Raw genomic sequence first — 15,511 nt, 5'->3', positions numbered from 1 at the left:
GTGTCCCCGCTCTCTGACATATGGAAGGACTTTAAAAGAAGCTTGCCTGCCAAATATAATCACCTGAGATTTGAGCCCCTGATGCAAATAAGAAGGAATAACACCTGCAAGTTTAAACATCAGAAGTCCCATCTCAACTAAAAATGCAAAAAACATCACCGATAAAGCAAAGAAGGCCCTCATCAGAGAGTGAATTAGGACGACGGCAAACAAAATTGACATTATCAACATTGAAATAAAGGAAAGAAATGGACATAATTAAATCAAAATACGACCTAGATTGCTACATGGACAAGGCAATCACCACACATTTGGAACGGTCATATGAACAGGAATTTAATATCATAAAACAACGGCAAATAGAAAAATTAGACAAGCTTATGAAAATTAAAAACACTTGAAAACAAACACACACTATCAATTCAATGAAAAATGGATTTGCACCTTATCAAAGCGCATTTCCAGGTAACCAGAAAAGGCCGTTTATCAAGATCATAACATTTTGCAATCACACTGAAAACAATTTCATATGAAGTATATATATTAGCAACGGAACTATCATGCAATAAAATTCAAGACCCAGGAGAAAAAGCTGATCTACGCAAAGTGGTAGCAGTAATCTAAAAAGCATCCAAAACCCCCACAAAGCAACATTTTAAAAGAAGAGGAAAAAGCAATAAATTCACAAAAAATTTACAATTTAATAAAAATACTCCCAGCAGACAAAGGACGGACAACAGTCATCATGGATGCAGACACATACCACTGATAGAAACAATGCTACAAGACAGTGGCACATACAAAGTATTAAAAAAAGACCCCGCAGAGGAAAATAAAAGGACTTTGAAGACATTACTCTAGTCTCTACTGGAATCCAACAAGATAACACGGGACAAACACAATCATTTAACACCCACGGCCAATGTTAATCCCCGTATATATGGAACTCCAAAAATACACAAAATACACTCACGACCAATAGTTGACAGCATATACAGTATATGACCCACATATAACTTATCAAACACTTTAGTTGAATTAATCAGCGCCCTCCTTGTTAACAAAAAAACACCACTGCAAGAACTCCCAACAGCTGGCCTAGGAACTAAAAAACATTAAAAAAGATGAAAACAAGATCCCCCACTTTGGAATGGAATCACACCTTATTAACCGTATCCACTCGGCATCCATTGCACCAGTAACTCGGCATGGGAGTTCCCCACATCTGCAGTCCCTTCCAAGGTTACTCATCGTGCCCATTGGATTGATTTTTTTCTTGCCCTGATTTGGGATCTGAGTCGAGGATGTCGTTGTGGCTTGACAAGCCCTTTGAGACGTTTATGATTAAGGGCTATATAAGTAAACTTTGAATGATTGATTGATTGAAACATTTATATCTCATGATGTCACCACATTATTCACAAAACCCCTCGTAGATGTAACCCTTCATTTTGTCACAGAAAGACTTAAACAAGACAGAAACCTCAAGTCGCGCATAAACTTGACAATGAATTACATTGCCAACTTACTGCATTTTGTCTCCAAATCTACATACTTCTCGTACAACACAGTGATATATAGACAGAAGGAAGGTTTCGCCATGGGCGATCCATTATCTGCTGTCATGAGCAATTTTTGTAATAAAAAAATAAAATAAAAATAAAAATTCTAATTGCAATTCCGCAATTGCGTAGATGACATATTGGAAATAACAAAGACTGGACACACATAAGTGCTTACAGATCACTTGAACACAATTGACAGCACTGGCAACATGCAATTTTCACATGAAGAAGAAACAAACAGGACAATAGCATTCATAGAATATAATAGAATGCCTTTTATCGTCACTATACACAGGTACAATGAGATTAAAAGCTACTCCTGTATCAATGCAACAGTACAAATATGCAAAACATATGAAGGAAAAAAAAAGAAAAATAGTGCAAAAGGAGGTCAGGTGCACAGTCCTGAGAACGAATGTTCTGAATGTGTTGTTTAAATATTATACTGTATACATACATACAGAAGCATTCAGACTGTGAGTGGAAAGTACAAATTGCACACAGAGAGGTGCTAAACTATAAAATCAGTGCCTGTGAGAGTTCACCGTGGTTATGGTTTTAGGGAAAAAAGTGTTCTTGAGTCTGTTTGTCTTAGACCTGGTGACCCTGTAGCGCCTTCCTGAGAGCAGCAGGTCAAACAGGTCAGAGCTAGGGTGGGAGCTGTCCTTGATAATGTTGGTAGCTCTGTACCCGCTGCCTCAGCAGGAAGCAGGGAGGGGAGAGGGCAGCCGATGATCCGCTGTGCTGCCTTTACCACTCTCTAGAGCCTCTCCCTGTCTGCAGCGATGCAGCTGCCGTACCATGCTGTGATGCAGTGTCAGCAGGCTCTCAATGGATGAGCGGTAGAAGGTCAGCAGCAGGTTGGAGTCCAGGTTGTACTTCTTGAGGACTCTCGGGAAGTGCAGCCGCTGCTGAGCCTTCTTAGTGATGGCAGTAGTGTTATCTGACCAGGAAATGATGTCAGAGATAAGGACGCCAAAAGACCGGAAGGTGTGGACCGTCTCCACACACTCACCCTTGATGTAGAGGGGGGCTAGGTCAGTGCTGTGTTTCCTGAAGTCGACGACAATCTCCTTGGTTATGGACATAAACTTACACCACAAAGAAGATGGCAACATTCAAACCACAGTATACAGTAAACTTCTCTGGACATCAATCATAAAATCCCACTGCACACACACTCTTGGTAGTCAGAACCCTTTACAACCAGACTAGCATCATAACGGATAAAAAAGACAGACAGGAGGAAGACAAAAACATCCAATATGCTCTCTTATGCTGCCAATATCCATTGTGGGTCATACAGAAAGGAAAACAACAAGCGAGGCAGAAAAAAAACAGAAAAGCAAAACAACAAGAAGAAACTGACACAAGAAATAAGGATACAATAACTCTACCATACATTTAGGGACGGCGTGGCGCAGTGGAAGAGTGGCCGTGCGCGACCCGAGGGTCCCTGGTTCAATCCCCACCTAGTACCAACCTCGTCATGTCCGTTGTGTCCTGAGCAAGACACTTCACCCTTGCTCCTGATGGGTGCTGGTTAGCGCCTTGCATGGCAGCTCCCTCCATCAGTGTGTGAATGTGTGTGTGAATGGGTAAATGTGGAAGTAGTGTCAAAGCGCTTTGAGTACCTTGAAGGTAGAAAAGCGCTATACATACATTTTAACCACCCGTCCATTTTCCTGTGACGTCACATAAACCCATTTATCATTATTTATTAAGGATTAACAGAACCAATACAACACACCATGAAAAAAGTTCAAATAAACACAGCGGTAAAACTATACAAAAAATTAAGACAACAAATTATACACCCAAAAGATACGATAACACAGGATAGTAAATGCGATCTCATCTACAAAATCCCATGCAGATCATGCAATAAATCCAATAATGGAGAGGCTGGACACATTTTTAGCACCAGGAAAAAAGAACACAATAACAAATGCGAGAAGGAGACAGTTGCAAAGTTTACTAGAGCACAAAAACAAACCGCAGAACAAGAAAACAAAAATAGCTATAACAGAAGGACCAATCACCTTATGGACTGGAACAAGGGTAAGTAAAGTAATTTAATCAGAAACAAATAAATACAAGAGATGGATCAAGGAGGGTATGGGAATCAGGAGGCGAGGGGCCAACACCGTGAATAGAGATGAGGGGGCATACATGCTTTCACACACCTCAAAGGCTGTCCTTTATCAGCAATGCCAAGGTGCAGAACAAATATGGAAATCTTTCAAAATAAAGTTCACCGACCCGGTCATCTGTTTTTACACACGTCACACCTGGAAGCTACAACAGCTCGGACAAAGGCTGAAGTGTCAGCCAAAATTGGTCAGCAGGTAAGAAACCTCTCTTAAACAAAAAAAAATGTCTGTACACAATAATTTGTACCTATTTTCTTTTAGAAGACATGATGAACGCAATAGATTGCCCATAACTTACTTTGCAGCCTCACTTAAAGGGGAACATTATCACAATTTCAGAATTGTTAAAACCATTAAAAATCAGTTCCCAGTGGCTTATTATATTTTTCGAAGTTTTTTTCAAAATTTTACCCATCACGCAATATCCCTAAAAAAAAGCTTCAAAGTGCCTGATTTTAACCACCCGTCCATTTTCCTGTGACGTCACATAGTGAAGCCAACACAAACAAACATGGCGGAAAGAACAGCAAGCTATAGCGACATTAGCTCGGATTCTGACTCGGATTTCAGCGGCTTAAGCGATTCAACAGATTACGAATGTATTGAAACGGATGGTTGTAGTGTGGAGGCAGGTAGCGAAAACGAAATTGAAGAAGAAACTGAAGCTATTGAGCCATATCGGTTTGAACCGTATGCAAGCGAAACCGACGAAAACGACACAACAGCCAGCGACACGGGAGAAAGCGAGGACGAATTCGGCGATCGCCTTCTAACCAACGATTGGTATGTGTTTGTTTGGCATTAAAGGAAACTAACAACTATGAACTAGGTTTACAGCATATGAAATACATTTGGCAACAACATGCACTTTGAGAGTGCAGACAGCCCAATTTTCATCAATTAATATATTCTGTAGACATACCCTCATGTCAGCAGGCCAGGGAAGCTAGGGTCGATATTCTTCTCTTGATCATCTTCGGGACGGTGTGAGCCAAGACATCCAGGGGGTTTAGCTCGCTCGTCTGCGGGAACAAACTGCCGCCATTGCTTGCCGTGCTACCGAGGTCCTTTGTCCCTGAATTGCTCACATACTCCGGCAGATTCAATGGGGGTCTGGCGGCAGATTTCTTTGACTTTATCGTTGGAAATGCATCTGCTTTGAGTGTCGCAGGATATCCACACATTCTTGCCATCTCTGTCGTAGCATAGCTTTCGTCGGTAAAGTGTGCGGAACAAACGTCCAATTTCTTGCCACTTTCGCATCTTTGGGCCACTGGTGCAACTTGAATCCGTCCCTGTTTGTGTTGTTACACCCTCCGACAACACACCGACGAGGCATGATGTCTCCAAGGTACGGAAAACAGTCGAAAAAACGGAAAATAACAGCTGATTTGACTCAGTGTTTGAGAAAATGGCGGATTGCTTCCCGATGCGACGTCACATTGTGACGTCATCGCTCCGAGAGCGAACATTAGAAAGGCGTTTAATTCGCCAAAATTCACCCTTTTAGAGTTCGGAAATCGGTTAAAAAAATATATGGTCTTTTTTCTGCAACATCAAGGTATATATTGACGCTTACATAGGTCTGGTGATAATGTTCCCCTTTAATAAACCAAAAAAAAGCACAGTGACATGTTGTATTACTGTGTTAGTCAATTAGTTAGAGTCTAACAGTAATGGAGCCATAGAGGGGCGGCAGGGCGACATTAATGGGGGAGAACAACTTCCAGGCAGGAAGTTGAAAGGCAAACAGTTACAGGAACATTTTGTAATGACACGTTAGGAACACAGTCTAATTATAACACTCCAAGACTAAGTCACTAACATGTGGAAGTATTTTATTTGGGCCACACATTGCTGGGTTGCAATCCTGTGACCCAGAGCAAGAGGCACTTCCGGGTTTCAGGTAATGGTCTAAAGTCCCATTTGGCTATACTGTTTATTTACCTACATATGTGCAAATTTGGCTGTATTTTGAAAGGTTTCGAGCAGGGGTGTCAAACTCATTTGAACTCAGAGGCCACATGGAGGAAAATCTATTCCCAAGTGGGCCTGACTTGTAAAAATCATGGCATGATAACTTACAAATAAAGATAACTTTAGATTGTTGGGGTTTTTTTTGTTTAAAATAGACCAAGTACATTAGGAAAATTAACAAATGTTGTTGTTTTTTTTGTTTGTTTGTTTTTTACGCTTACATGTTGCATTTTATAGTATCATATCTTCATTTGTTGTCGTTTATGCTATCTGATAAATGATCTGATAATGTTCATCAGTCAAATTGGTGGAATTGAGTCTGGTAGAGATTTAAAATGCTCCCATTGGTGTTCATTTTTAACCTGTCAGAAGATAAAATGAATAATAATTAATCAAATCAATTTACAAGACGTTATTAATGCAATTTACTCATTTTCCTCAACTGATGTAAGAACAGTAGCATCACCTACAACAGAACTTGTGAATTTGGATTTATTTTATTAATTAGACATGAAGTTCGAACAGAGTACATATTATTTCAGCATATTTATGTGTGCCCAGAAAATGTGTGCAGTCATAAGGGCCACACAAAATGTACAGATTATCAAAAGCATGTATTTGGGTACAAATGTCACAGGTTATTTACCAACAACATATATGATAATATAGGCATTAACGTAACAATCCATATTTTGCATCATTACTATCACTAATAAGCAGCGTAAGTACGTAGTGTCCAAACACGGAAGTGTTGCTTCTCCTATCTTAACACGGCACATAGCTGCGCCCCCTCTGAAGCCATGCATGCTCTCCGGCAGGGGATACAAAGAATTGCTATTGCGACATCCAGTGGACACATTTAGAACAGCAGTTTATTTCATTAAAAAAATACAGCTAATTTTTATACTTAGCAAACTCATCTCGCGGGCTGTATAAAACCTGTTTGTGGTATCATGAAAAAAAATATTTAAAATGGGATGGAGTGGATTCATACACTCTTACAAAAAATAATTTTCCAAAGATTTAAACCATTCATCATCACCAATGTAGACGTTATTGCTCGTCTCAACCGCACTTCCTTGACACTTGAAGGGATTTAAAGAAGATAAGATTGGAGGCACATCATGTCTTGACATCTGAAGGGGTCCACAAATTAAGCATTTATCCATGAAAGACGATGATATTGTTATATAAGCGTTAACGCAGACAAACTATTTGTAGCGGTGACGTGATCAATCCCATGTGTCCCTATGTTTACATCATCGAGTGGTCTGCTGTTTCCTTGCTTCCCTGCTCCTTGGAAGTTTATTGTAGATCATAAATCATGCCTCTCACCTGGACAGAAGAAGGCTGAGGACGTGTTCCGGCAAGTTGGTACACTTCGACATCCAATTTAGATCCAGGAATGACTAGAACGACACGAAAAGACCAAGTACAGAATATTAGAGAATAAACTCGATTGCAACACAGAATGTTTCTCAAACAAATCAAATGCTCAAACAAACCTTCGACTAAGTTATCGTTGCAGACACGCGCATGGTCCGACTATACTCCACAAGATGATGAAAGTGATATTTTTGAGAGCCATTTCTTTCTACGCATTTTCGTAATTTTCCTGACTTTATTTTAATGAACAAATTCTGTCGAGATTCTATTAAAAGGTATTTCCTACCTTTTGATTTGAACGCTTGGAACAGCACAGCAAACCGGCTTATCGGCGTCTCTCACTTAATTTAACAATACGCTCAAACCTGTTGACCATCATGTGATTTACACCACGACCAAGCAAAGCGGATGTGACGTCGTATGCAACCCAGCAATTGCTGGAAATGATCCGTGGGCACTGCAAAATATGTGGTTGTACATTAAAAACGGGGGCATACAATAACCGAGGAACCACTGTGTTCTCATTAAAAAACAGAAACTGAGATTTCAAAGTCTTTTGCAATCCACTAAAGCTGAATAAAATTAGGGCTTCATTCCCATCATTTCTTTTAGGTAAGATTATAAAATCTGAACAATTGAAAAGCCAAATATGATGGTCCACCGTAATTCCAAAAGCATGTTGTTGTTTTGTTTTTTGTTTTTTACTTACTTTACTTTACTGTTGAAAATTATATTGGTGCACTTTTTTAACTGAGTTTTTGTGTCCCATTTGACAAATGCTCCATTACATGTTGCCTCCCAAATTTCCCCTGTGCCAAGTTTTGAAGGGCCAAACCTTCTGTGTTTAGACAGGCTTAATGTGTGTTCTCACTGTTTGAATGTTTATATAGTAGAAACATGAATTTTGCTTCTGGCTAATATTCCTGTGCAAACCTCTTCCTCACATCTTATCTATATTTACCCATCAATTTGATGGTCCCTGTTGTAACATGTAGCCCAAGAGAAGGAAACAAAGCTGCCAAAAAAGGGTTTTGTGCTTCCAGAAATGTATACTGCAAATGTGAAGGCCTCCAGAAATGAAATCAGATAAATGGTTTCTGTCTGGAAGGTAACTTGATATCATGTTTGTCTCTGTTGCAGGCTGAAGAAATCCATCAAGGATATTCCAAACTCAACTATGCATTTCTTGCTAAGGTCTGTACATAAAACGTTTTTAAATGAGTTTGCAAAACTGCTATACTTTAGAGGTTTATCTACAATTTTGTAGCACTTTAACGATTTAAGGCACACAGGAGAGTAGAGCGTTTAAAAGTGTTTCCAAAAGTCATTATGTTCATCCGCGTTGTTAGTTTTAAGAGACTATTGTTGATGGAGATTTTAGGATGGACTGATTCATTTGCACGGTAGTGATTAAAAAAACAAAATGTCTTCAATCTGCACCAAAATGTTTTCCTGTCACTTACAGGAAAGAGGTCCTCAGTCTAAATATATGATTTGCATTCCTAAAACAGCATTGTAACTTGCGTTTTATTGTATGTCCTACTGTAAATGAAAAATTAAGTCACTCACTCTGTACACAGAACACAAAATGGACATGTTGAATAGAGTGTTACAAATAATAAATACATTATTAAATAAAACTGTGATAAGAAAGTTAACAATGATTAACTTTTTCCCTTGTCCTAGGATGTCTTGCACACTGGAAGGGGCGTTGCAAGAAACAGAGAGACAAGTTTATAGTGAGGTGGAAGTCTCAATACTGAGCTCACTACGCTGCTTAATAATCACAGTCCATTTCATAGTTGACAATTATTTCACATGTTCAAGAAAACCATCTTTATCCTTTCTGATTGTCGTCACAGTTGTCAGGTTCAAACACCAAACTATCTATTAAACAAGACAAGAAGCAATGAATCAGGCAGAGACAGAGTTCAATTTTGCTCATGAGGAAAAACGTTTGGGGCTGCACACCCAGTTAAAGTCTCCCACCACGCTCTAAGGTACAGCCCCCGCGCTCCTCTATTTATTCAGGAGTTCCCTAGTTAACATCACTGAGGCTGCCTCTAAAGCAGTGGTTCTTAACATTGTTGGAGGTACCGAACCCCACCAGTTGCATATGCACATTCACCGAACCCTTCTTTAGTGACAAATAAAATGTTGTTTTTTTTCAAATTCAAGACAAAGTGAAGTTTTTTTTTACTGGTGCACAAAATGAACCGTGCATGAACATCACCTTGTTCAAAGAACAAAACCAACACAGTGAATTAAATCATAACAAATTACACACCTGCAAATCAGTGTGACTTCTGCTGTTGCCGTATTCATAATACGCCAATAGGGAGAAGTTTTTATTTACACGATGAGTCGGATATGTCTTGACCTCCGCGGCGGAGGCTTCGCCGAACCCCTGAGACTGCCTCACCGAACCCCTAGGGTTTGATCGAACCCAGGTTAAGAACCACTGCTCTAAAGGGAGTGGTCACACATATAATGCGAGCAGCTCAGCACACACAATACGTGATTATTCAGAACGGAATGTGCTGGGGACCTTGTGATTTCGCCTTGTCTCAGCTTTGTCTGCGTGTTGTCGTCTTATCTTCGTTGAGGTACTTGAAGTCTGTCCTTGGCTGTTTAGCAGGCAGGGTCTGGAAAAAGAAACTGCTGCTGCGAGACAACTTGCAGTGGAAGGTAGCAAGTTGTGTGCCTTTGCACAGATAGAAAAGTACAACTTGAGCACAATAGATATTAACTATAGCAACAGCCTTTAAGCATAAGAGTTGTGTGATAACTTATACATAATTGTTCTAACACAGTCCCGACAGCTTCGACCAGCGGACTCCAACAGATAGCTTGTGTGCAATGGGCCTTATTTGCCCGTTTGCGCTTAATGGGAAACTGCAATTTTTTGGGAATTTTCATCACTCACAATCATTATGAAAGACGTGACAACGGATGTATTTGTTTTAATGCATTCTAACTCGTAAATAAAAGTCTGCTTACCTCTGAGCCAGTGGGAGCTACACTATTCTGCCCATAAAATCCGATAAATAACCATTCAAAAAGCGCCAACAATACTCAGTTTACATTTCGTGACTTGAATATTAACCAAGGTTTATTGATATTGTTATTATAGACTAACTACTTCAAGTGGCGCCGTGTCTCTCGAGTGGTCTGCTGCTTCCTTGCCTCTTGTAAGTGTATTCTAATCATGCATCTCACCTGGACAGTAGATGGCTGAGGATGTATTCCGACAAATTGGGACACTTTGACCGCCACTTCAATTACATTGATATTGTAAGAGTGAACACTCAGGAACTGTTTTGTTAGCGGAAGAACACATCACCATGCTACGACGTTAGCGGTCAGCTATCTAGCCACGTATTAGCTAAAGTATTAGCTCACATTTCATGTTTTGTTTGTACACAGCTAGCTCGACAGCTTAAGTACTGTAGTGTACGGTGATGTGCTGCATGTATTATGAATAATATTATAGTGACTTACTCGATGGACTGTTGTCTGTTTGGCCGAGCTGGTCAGGGACGTTTACAGTTTATTTTGGGTAAGCACACCATTAATTTGGCATAGCATGGCTTAGGGCTGGGCGATATGGCCTTTTTTTAATATCTCAATATTTTCAGGCCATATCGCGATACATAATATATATCTCGATATTTTGCCTTAGCCTTGAATGAACACTTGATGCATATAATCACAGCAGTATGATGATTCTATGTGTCTACATTAAAACATTCTTGTTCATACTGCATTAATATATGCTCATTTTAAACTTTCATGCAGAGACGGAAATCACAACTAAGTCAATTGACCAACACTGTATTTATTAAACAGTTATTAAGCAGTGGCACAAACATTCATGTCATTTCAAAACATAAAGTGCAAGATTGTCAGAGACATTTTAAAACAAGCTATTAGTGCACTTTTGTGCATGATGTCCTCAAGATGACATATCAAAACAACACTAAATTAAAGTGCACTTGTTGTACAGAACGCCACTACAATAGTTTAAAACAAATAAAGTGCACTTCTGTGCATGATGTCACACAAGATATTTCAACAACTGTCAAATAAAAATGAGCTGCATAATAGGAAATCAAATTGTGTACGTCCTTCGCTATGTGGTAGGTTCCGGCGGACGTTATCTCCTTATGTCGTGGACTATTTTTTTCATAAGATGTTGATGTGGAAATGGTTGCCTCGGCATTTTGTTGGTGTGGCACCGAACGGAGATGTTGACGTGCGTAGTTTCAAGCACTCTTCATTCTTGAGCGGGTGACTTTTGAAATGATGCTACAACTTAGCAGTAATGCTACTTTTTATAGCAACGCTTTCGCCCCACACTTGACAAATTACGGTTGTCTGTTTGACATATTCCCACTTGAAGCCAAACCACCGCCAGACGATGGACCCTGTGCTGTTTTTCTTAGGAATTAATTCTTCCTTCATTTGTTACCAGATTCGCACCTTCTTTCTCTTGTATTACCACTCGCACCATAGCTAACTTTAGCCGTGCTGCTACCTCTCTGCGCCGTGATGGCGTGTACGTATGTGACGTATGTAAGAAGGTGCGCTTGTTTAAGTCTCTGTAAGAAGGAGAGACTAGAAAGAGTGAGACGAGCCTGCAGTGCAATGCCTGCAGCTAAAAGCAACTGCGTGAGAACGTATACTCGAATATCACGATATAGTCATTTTCTATATCGCACAGAGACAAACCCGCGATATATCAAGTATATCGATATATCGCCCAACCCTAGCTTGGCTCAAAGTTCCACATATACAGCGTCTAAGTCATGCCGACCTCATTCTCTCGGCTTCCGTCTGCTCCAGCGTTTCACCCTGCTTGTGCTTGCTTCTATAACCAGTAGTTCATCCTCTGTATTTTCATCTTAAAAAAAAAAATTGTAAATCCTCATTTGTTAAAAAATAGTCATCTTCATTGTCTGTTACCAAGTCTGCCCTGATTAGGACACACTAGCGTTTGTTTCCGGAATTAGGAACACACGTTGCTGAAAGTCGGAAGAGCACTGCTATGAAAACGGAAATAAATGCACCGGAGAAAAAAGTTCCGGTATTGCTTAAAATTACCAAAATAAAGTAAATATTGTGCATATTACACATTTTTATGAACGTGTCTGTTATATAATTACTTGCAATGTGTTTATAAAATGTTGATGGAGGGTTTTGAAGTTTTTGTAGAGGGCTTTGAAAGCTAAAATACTGACTCCCATTAACCGCATCTTGTAACCGTTTTTTAAAAATCATCTTTAAAATAAAAAAGACATGTGTTCTTGTCTCTCACAATGGTTGTGAACGATAGGCACGATTCCAAAAAAAAGTGCAGTTCCCCTTTAAGTGTTTTTCTAAGCGCCTGCAGTTACGCACATTTCTCTTATTCATATTCTTCCATCTAGCATCTGGACACGCCCACCTCACGCGAAGGTGGGCTCATGTGGTTCGTTTACTAATGAGGCTGAGAACACCTTTTTTTTTTTTGGCTTTGTGAAAGTCATAGAAATTGAGTTTTCAAATGTAATTGTTAATCTCATTTAAATCTGTGAAAAAGATAACACTTGTTTGCTCATATGTGATCAGTTTCTGATTTATTTCCATAGCAGTGTGAAAAGTACAATTCCGTTTTTTAAAAATAAGATCCAGGTCTCTTTCGTTCGTGGTCATGAATCAGAATGTTTTGCAAAAATAGACATTTTTGAGGACCGCTGCAATGTTGTTCAGAATAATCATAAATAGCTCTTTGCAAAGGCAGAATGGTTACCAAGCTGTTGTTGGATTTGATCTTTTCAACCTGTACCTAATGTTTACTAAAAGTTCATATTTAGCATGTTTTGTGGTACTAAGGTGGGCTGAGCTCATGAAGCCCTCACACAATGTTTTCTTTCTATGTTACAGTGCTACAGAGATTTGGGACATAGAGAAAAGGCGAGGAAGATGTTTGAAGCTGCTTGTTCAATGCAAGCTGTCTCAAAAGAGGTGGGAACCTCCAAACATATTGAAAAAGTTTGGTTTGATATATTTTTCACTGCAATGCACTAAAATAATGCAACTTTTCACAGGATGAAGAAGCACAGAAGGAGCTGGAACTTATTTTCCCTGAACTCCAAGTGTAACACCTGGCAGACAAATTGTTATAGGTCCGTGCGTGTGCATGCGCGTACGTGTGCACATAGAGAGCAGACCGGGACATCAAATGAGGTGACGACTTGTCCAGGGTGTACCCTGCCTTCTGACCGAGTGCAGCTGGGATAGGCTCCAGCCCCCTGCCACCCCAAAAGGAACATGTGGTAGAAAATTGAAGGATGGATGAAAGCATTTCTTGTCATCAATCGAAGCAAATTGGCAGCTTGAGTTTGAGCCATCATGCAGTTTTTAGTGTAAAATATATATTATAATTTGGGCTGTCAAAAAAGGTGTTTTTGTCTGTATTTAATTACGCAAAAATTTTGGACTTCATTAGTGCATGTGCATAATGAAAATAATCATGAAAATTGGAATAATTTAGACAGCCGTGAATGGTGATTATTCATGATATAATAATTGGAAACTGGGATTACTCCGTTTTTTTATAGTCATTTGAGTTCACGAAATCATGAAAACATAGCCGGTGTGGTGTGGCCCCTGTAATGCTTCAGTGTGCATCATTTCCAATGGGAAAGTGAGCCTTGTTGGTCCATTCTTGCGTCCTGTTAGTGTTGCTACCCAAATTCAACTCAATTCAAATACTTCATGTATCTGTTAGGAACTTCAGATGTGAGATTCAGGAGCATAGAAAAAAGGCACAAAATAAATTCTACTGAGTCATGAGTCTACAACCAAAGCAGAGAACTGCTACAATGGTTGGTTGGTTTATATTTAAAATTGGCTCTATTTACCTGCACACATATTTTATCACATACCTGACTTTTTTAAATCACCACACACACACGCACGGATTGTTGCCTCTGGCTTCTGTCCACAGTCAAATGGGTGACATTTATTAATGGCTTTTTTTTATCTATCACACACACACACACGTGACTGAAATTGCATGTAGTTACACTTACGACCATTAATTAAATCAACACATCACAGCTGTAGCCATGATGTACTAAAGTAGAACTATGCACCACTTACAAATATGGGCAGCAGAGATCATATTTGTCAATTAAAAGAATACAATCATATTGTATAAAGACTCATCTTGATATTTTGGGCACTGTTGCCAATTTACAGTAATCTTTAAATACAGCATAACAAAGTCATGTAGTAATTCGGATGTGTTTCTGTGGCCGGTATGGTTTATCTGTTTTAGACACGCTCTAATAAGATACATAAAGGAACATCACATGGTGTCATTTGCACAATTCCACAAGGAGTAGGAAGAAGCAGAGTTGATTTATTTCTACCCTTTTCTATATCTTTCTATGTATTTTACATGAAAGGAAAAGTGATGTTGAAAATGAGTGTGCAGGTTAACAATGTTCTGTAGCAGAAGACAAGACTCAACGTACATTTTTTTGTTTTAATTTTGTAGGTTGTTAGTGAATGTTGAATTATTAGGTTTGGTGGTGGTAATTTTTGGACTGTTTTATTCATTCCGAATTGTTTTCATGGCTCTGCTGTCAATCTAAACTTGATGCAGGTAAGGTGTGCATTATTTTTTTGTTGTTGTTTTTTTCATGTTTACAATCATTTAAAGTCAGATTTTTTTTAAAGTAATTATTTGTCTCTTCAAACATGTGTACATGTATGTTGAATGTATTTTATTGCCAAGGTTAAAGGTTTTAAAGGTGCAGGTACACTACATGAAGGCTCTACTTTCAGTGTTTCCCACACCACTGCAATCTATTTATGGCAGTGGTGGGTTATGGACGTGGAGTGGGCAATTTGTTTATATTTGGCCATGTGGCATTTTCAAAAAGTATATATAAACATGAAAATCAAAACAAATATTTGTTTTATCGCTTGTGTGTGTTGTGTTTATTAATTTCACAAACAAAACTGAGCTGCCTGTGAGTGCTTTTTAGATGGGGAAGGGCAGGTTCTTGTCTTCAGAGTCGGCAAAAGGCTGTTCTCCACATTTTTTGAAGGTCATTTTTTACAACGAGTGTCTAGAAGGCTCTGATTACCGCTAAATAAAGCTACAGAGTCGCTAAGTTGACAACGCCAATCCCTCCTCCTCTGGCAGACCAATTGTTAAAATGTTGTAATGTGTTTATGAGCAAGGGGAAAAAAGGTAGCGACCAATGTGTGGCCCCGCCACACATAAATAAATGAATGTATGGGAAACACTGACTTTACTGAATCATTAATGCTACTAGCATATATAATTAAATCTGCAAAACTGATGCCAATTTTCATTATTTTATGTTGTTCTAAGATTTGAAATACATCTTCTTTGAGTAACATTGTTTTGAA

At 39.2% G+C, this 15,511-nt stretch overlaps 1 protein-coding gene across 3 annotated transcripts in view; it reads left to right on the top strand.

Annotated features, from left to right (window-relative positions):
* rmdn2 (regulator of microtubule dynamics 2) overlaps nt 1–15,043 on the top strand; it is an 83,892-nt gene extending 68,849 nt beyond the window's left edge. For all 3 annotated transcript variants that reach the window (XM_061962270.1, XM_061962261.1, XM_061962278.2), the window contains exons 9-11: nt 8,222–8,275; nt 13,007–13,087; nt 13,171–15,043. In XM_061962270.1, coding sequence (XP_061818254.1) covers nt 8,222–8,275; nt 13,007–13,087; nt 13,171–13,224 — 189 coding nt within the window. In that variant the 3' untranslated portion in view covers nt 13,225–15,043. The remainder of the gene's footprint in view (nt 1–8,221; nt 8,276–13,006; nt 13,088–13,170) is intronic.
* The last annotated feature ends 468 nt before the right edge of the window (nt 15,044–15,511 follow it).

The sequence above is a fragment of the Nerophis lumbriciformis genome, linkage group LG02, assembly GCF_033978685.3.
Source record: "Nerophis lumbriciformis linkage group LG02, RoL_Nlum_v2.1, whole genome shotgun sequence".
Taxonomy (NCBI): domain Eukaryota; kingdom Metazoa; phylum Chordata; class Actinopteri; order Syngnathiformes; family Syngnathidae; genus Nerophis; species Nerophis lumbriciformis.
Note: the sequence above shows the minus strand (reverse complement) of the source record. Positions and strands in the feature narration are given on the sequence as shown.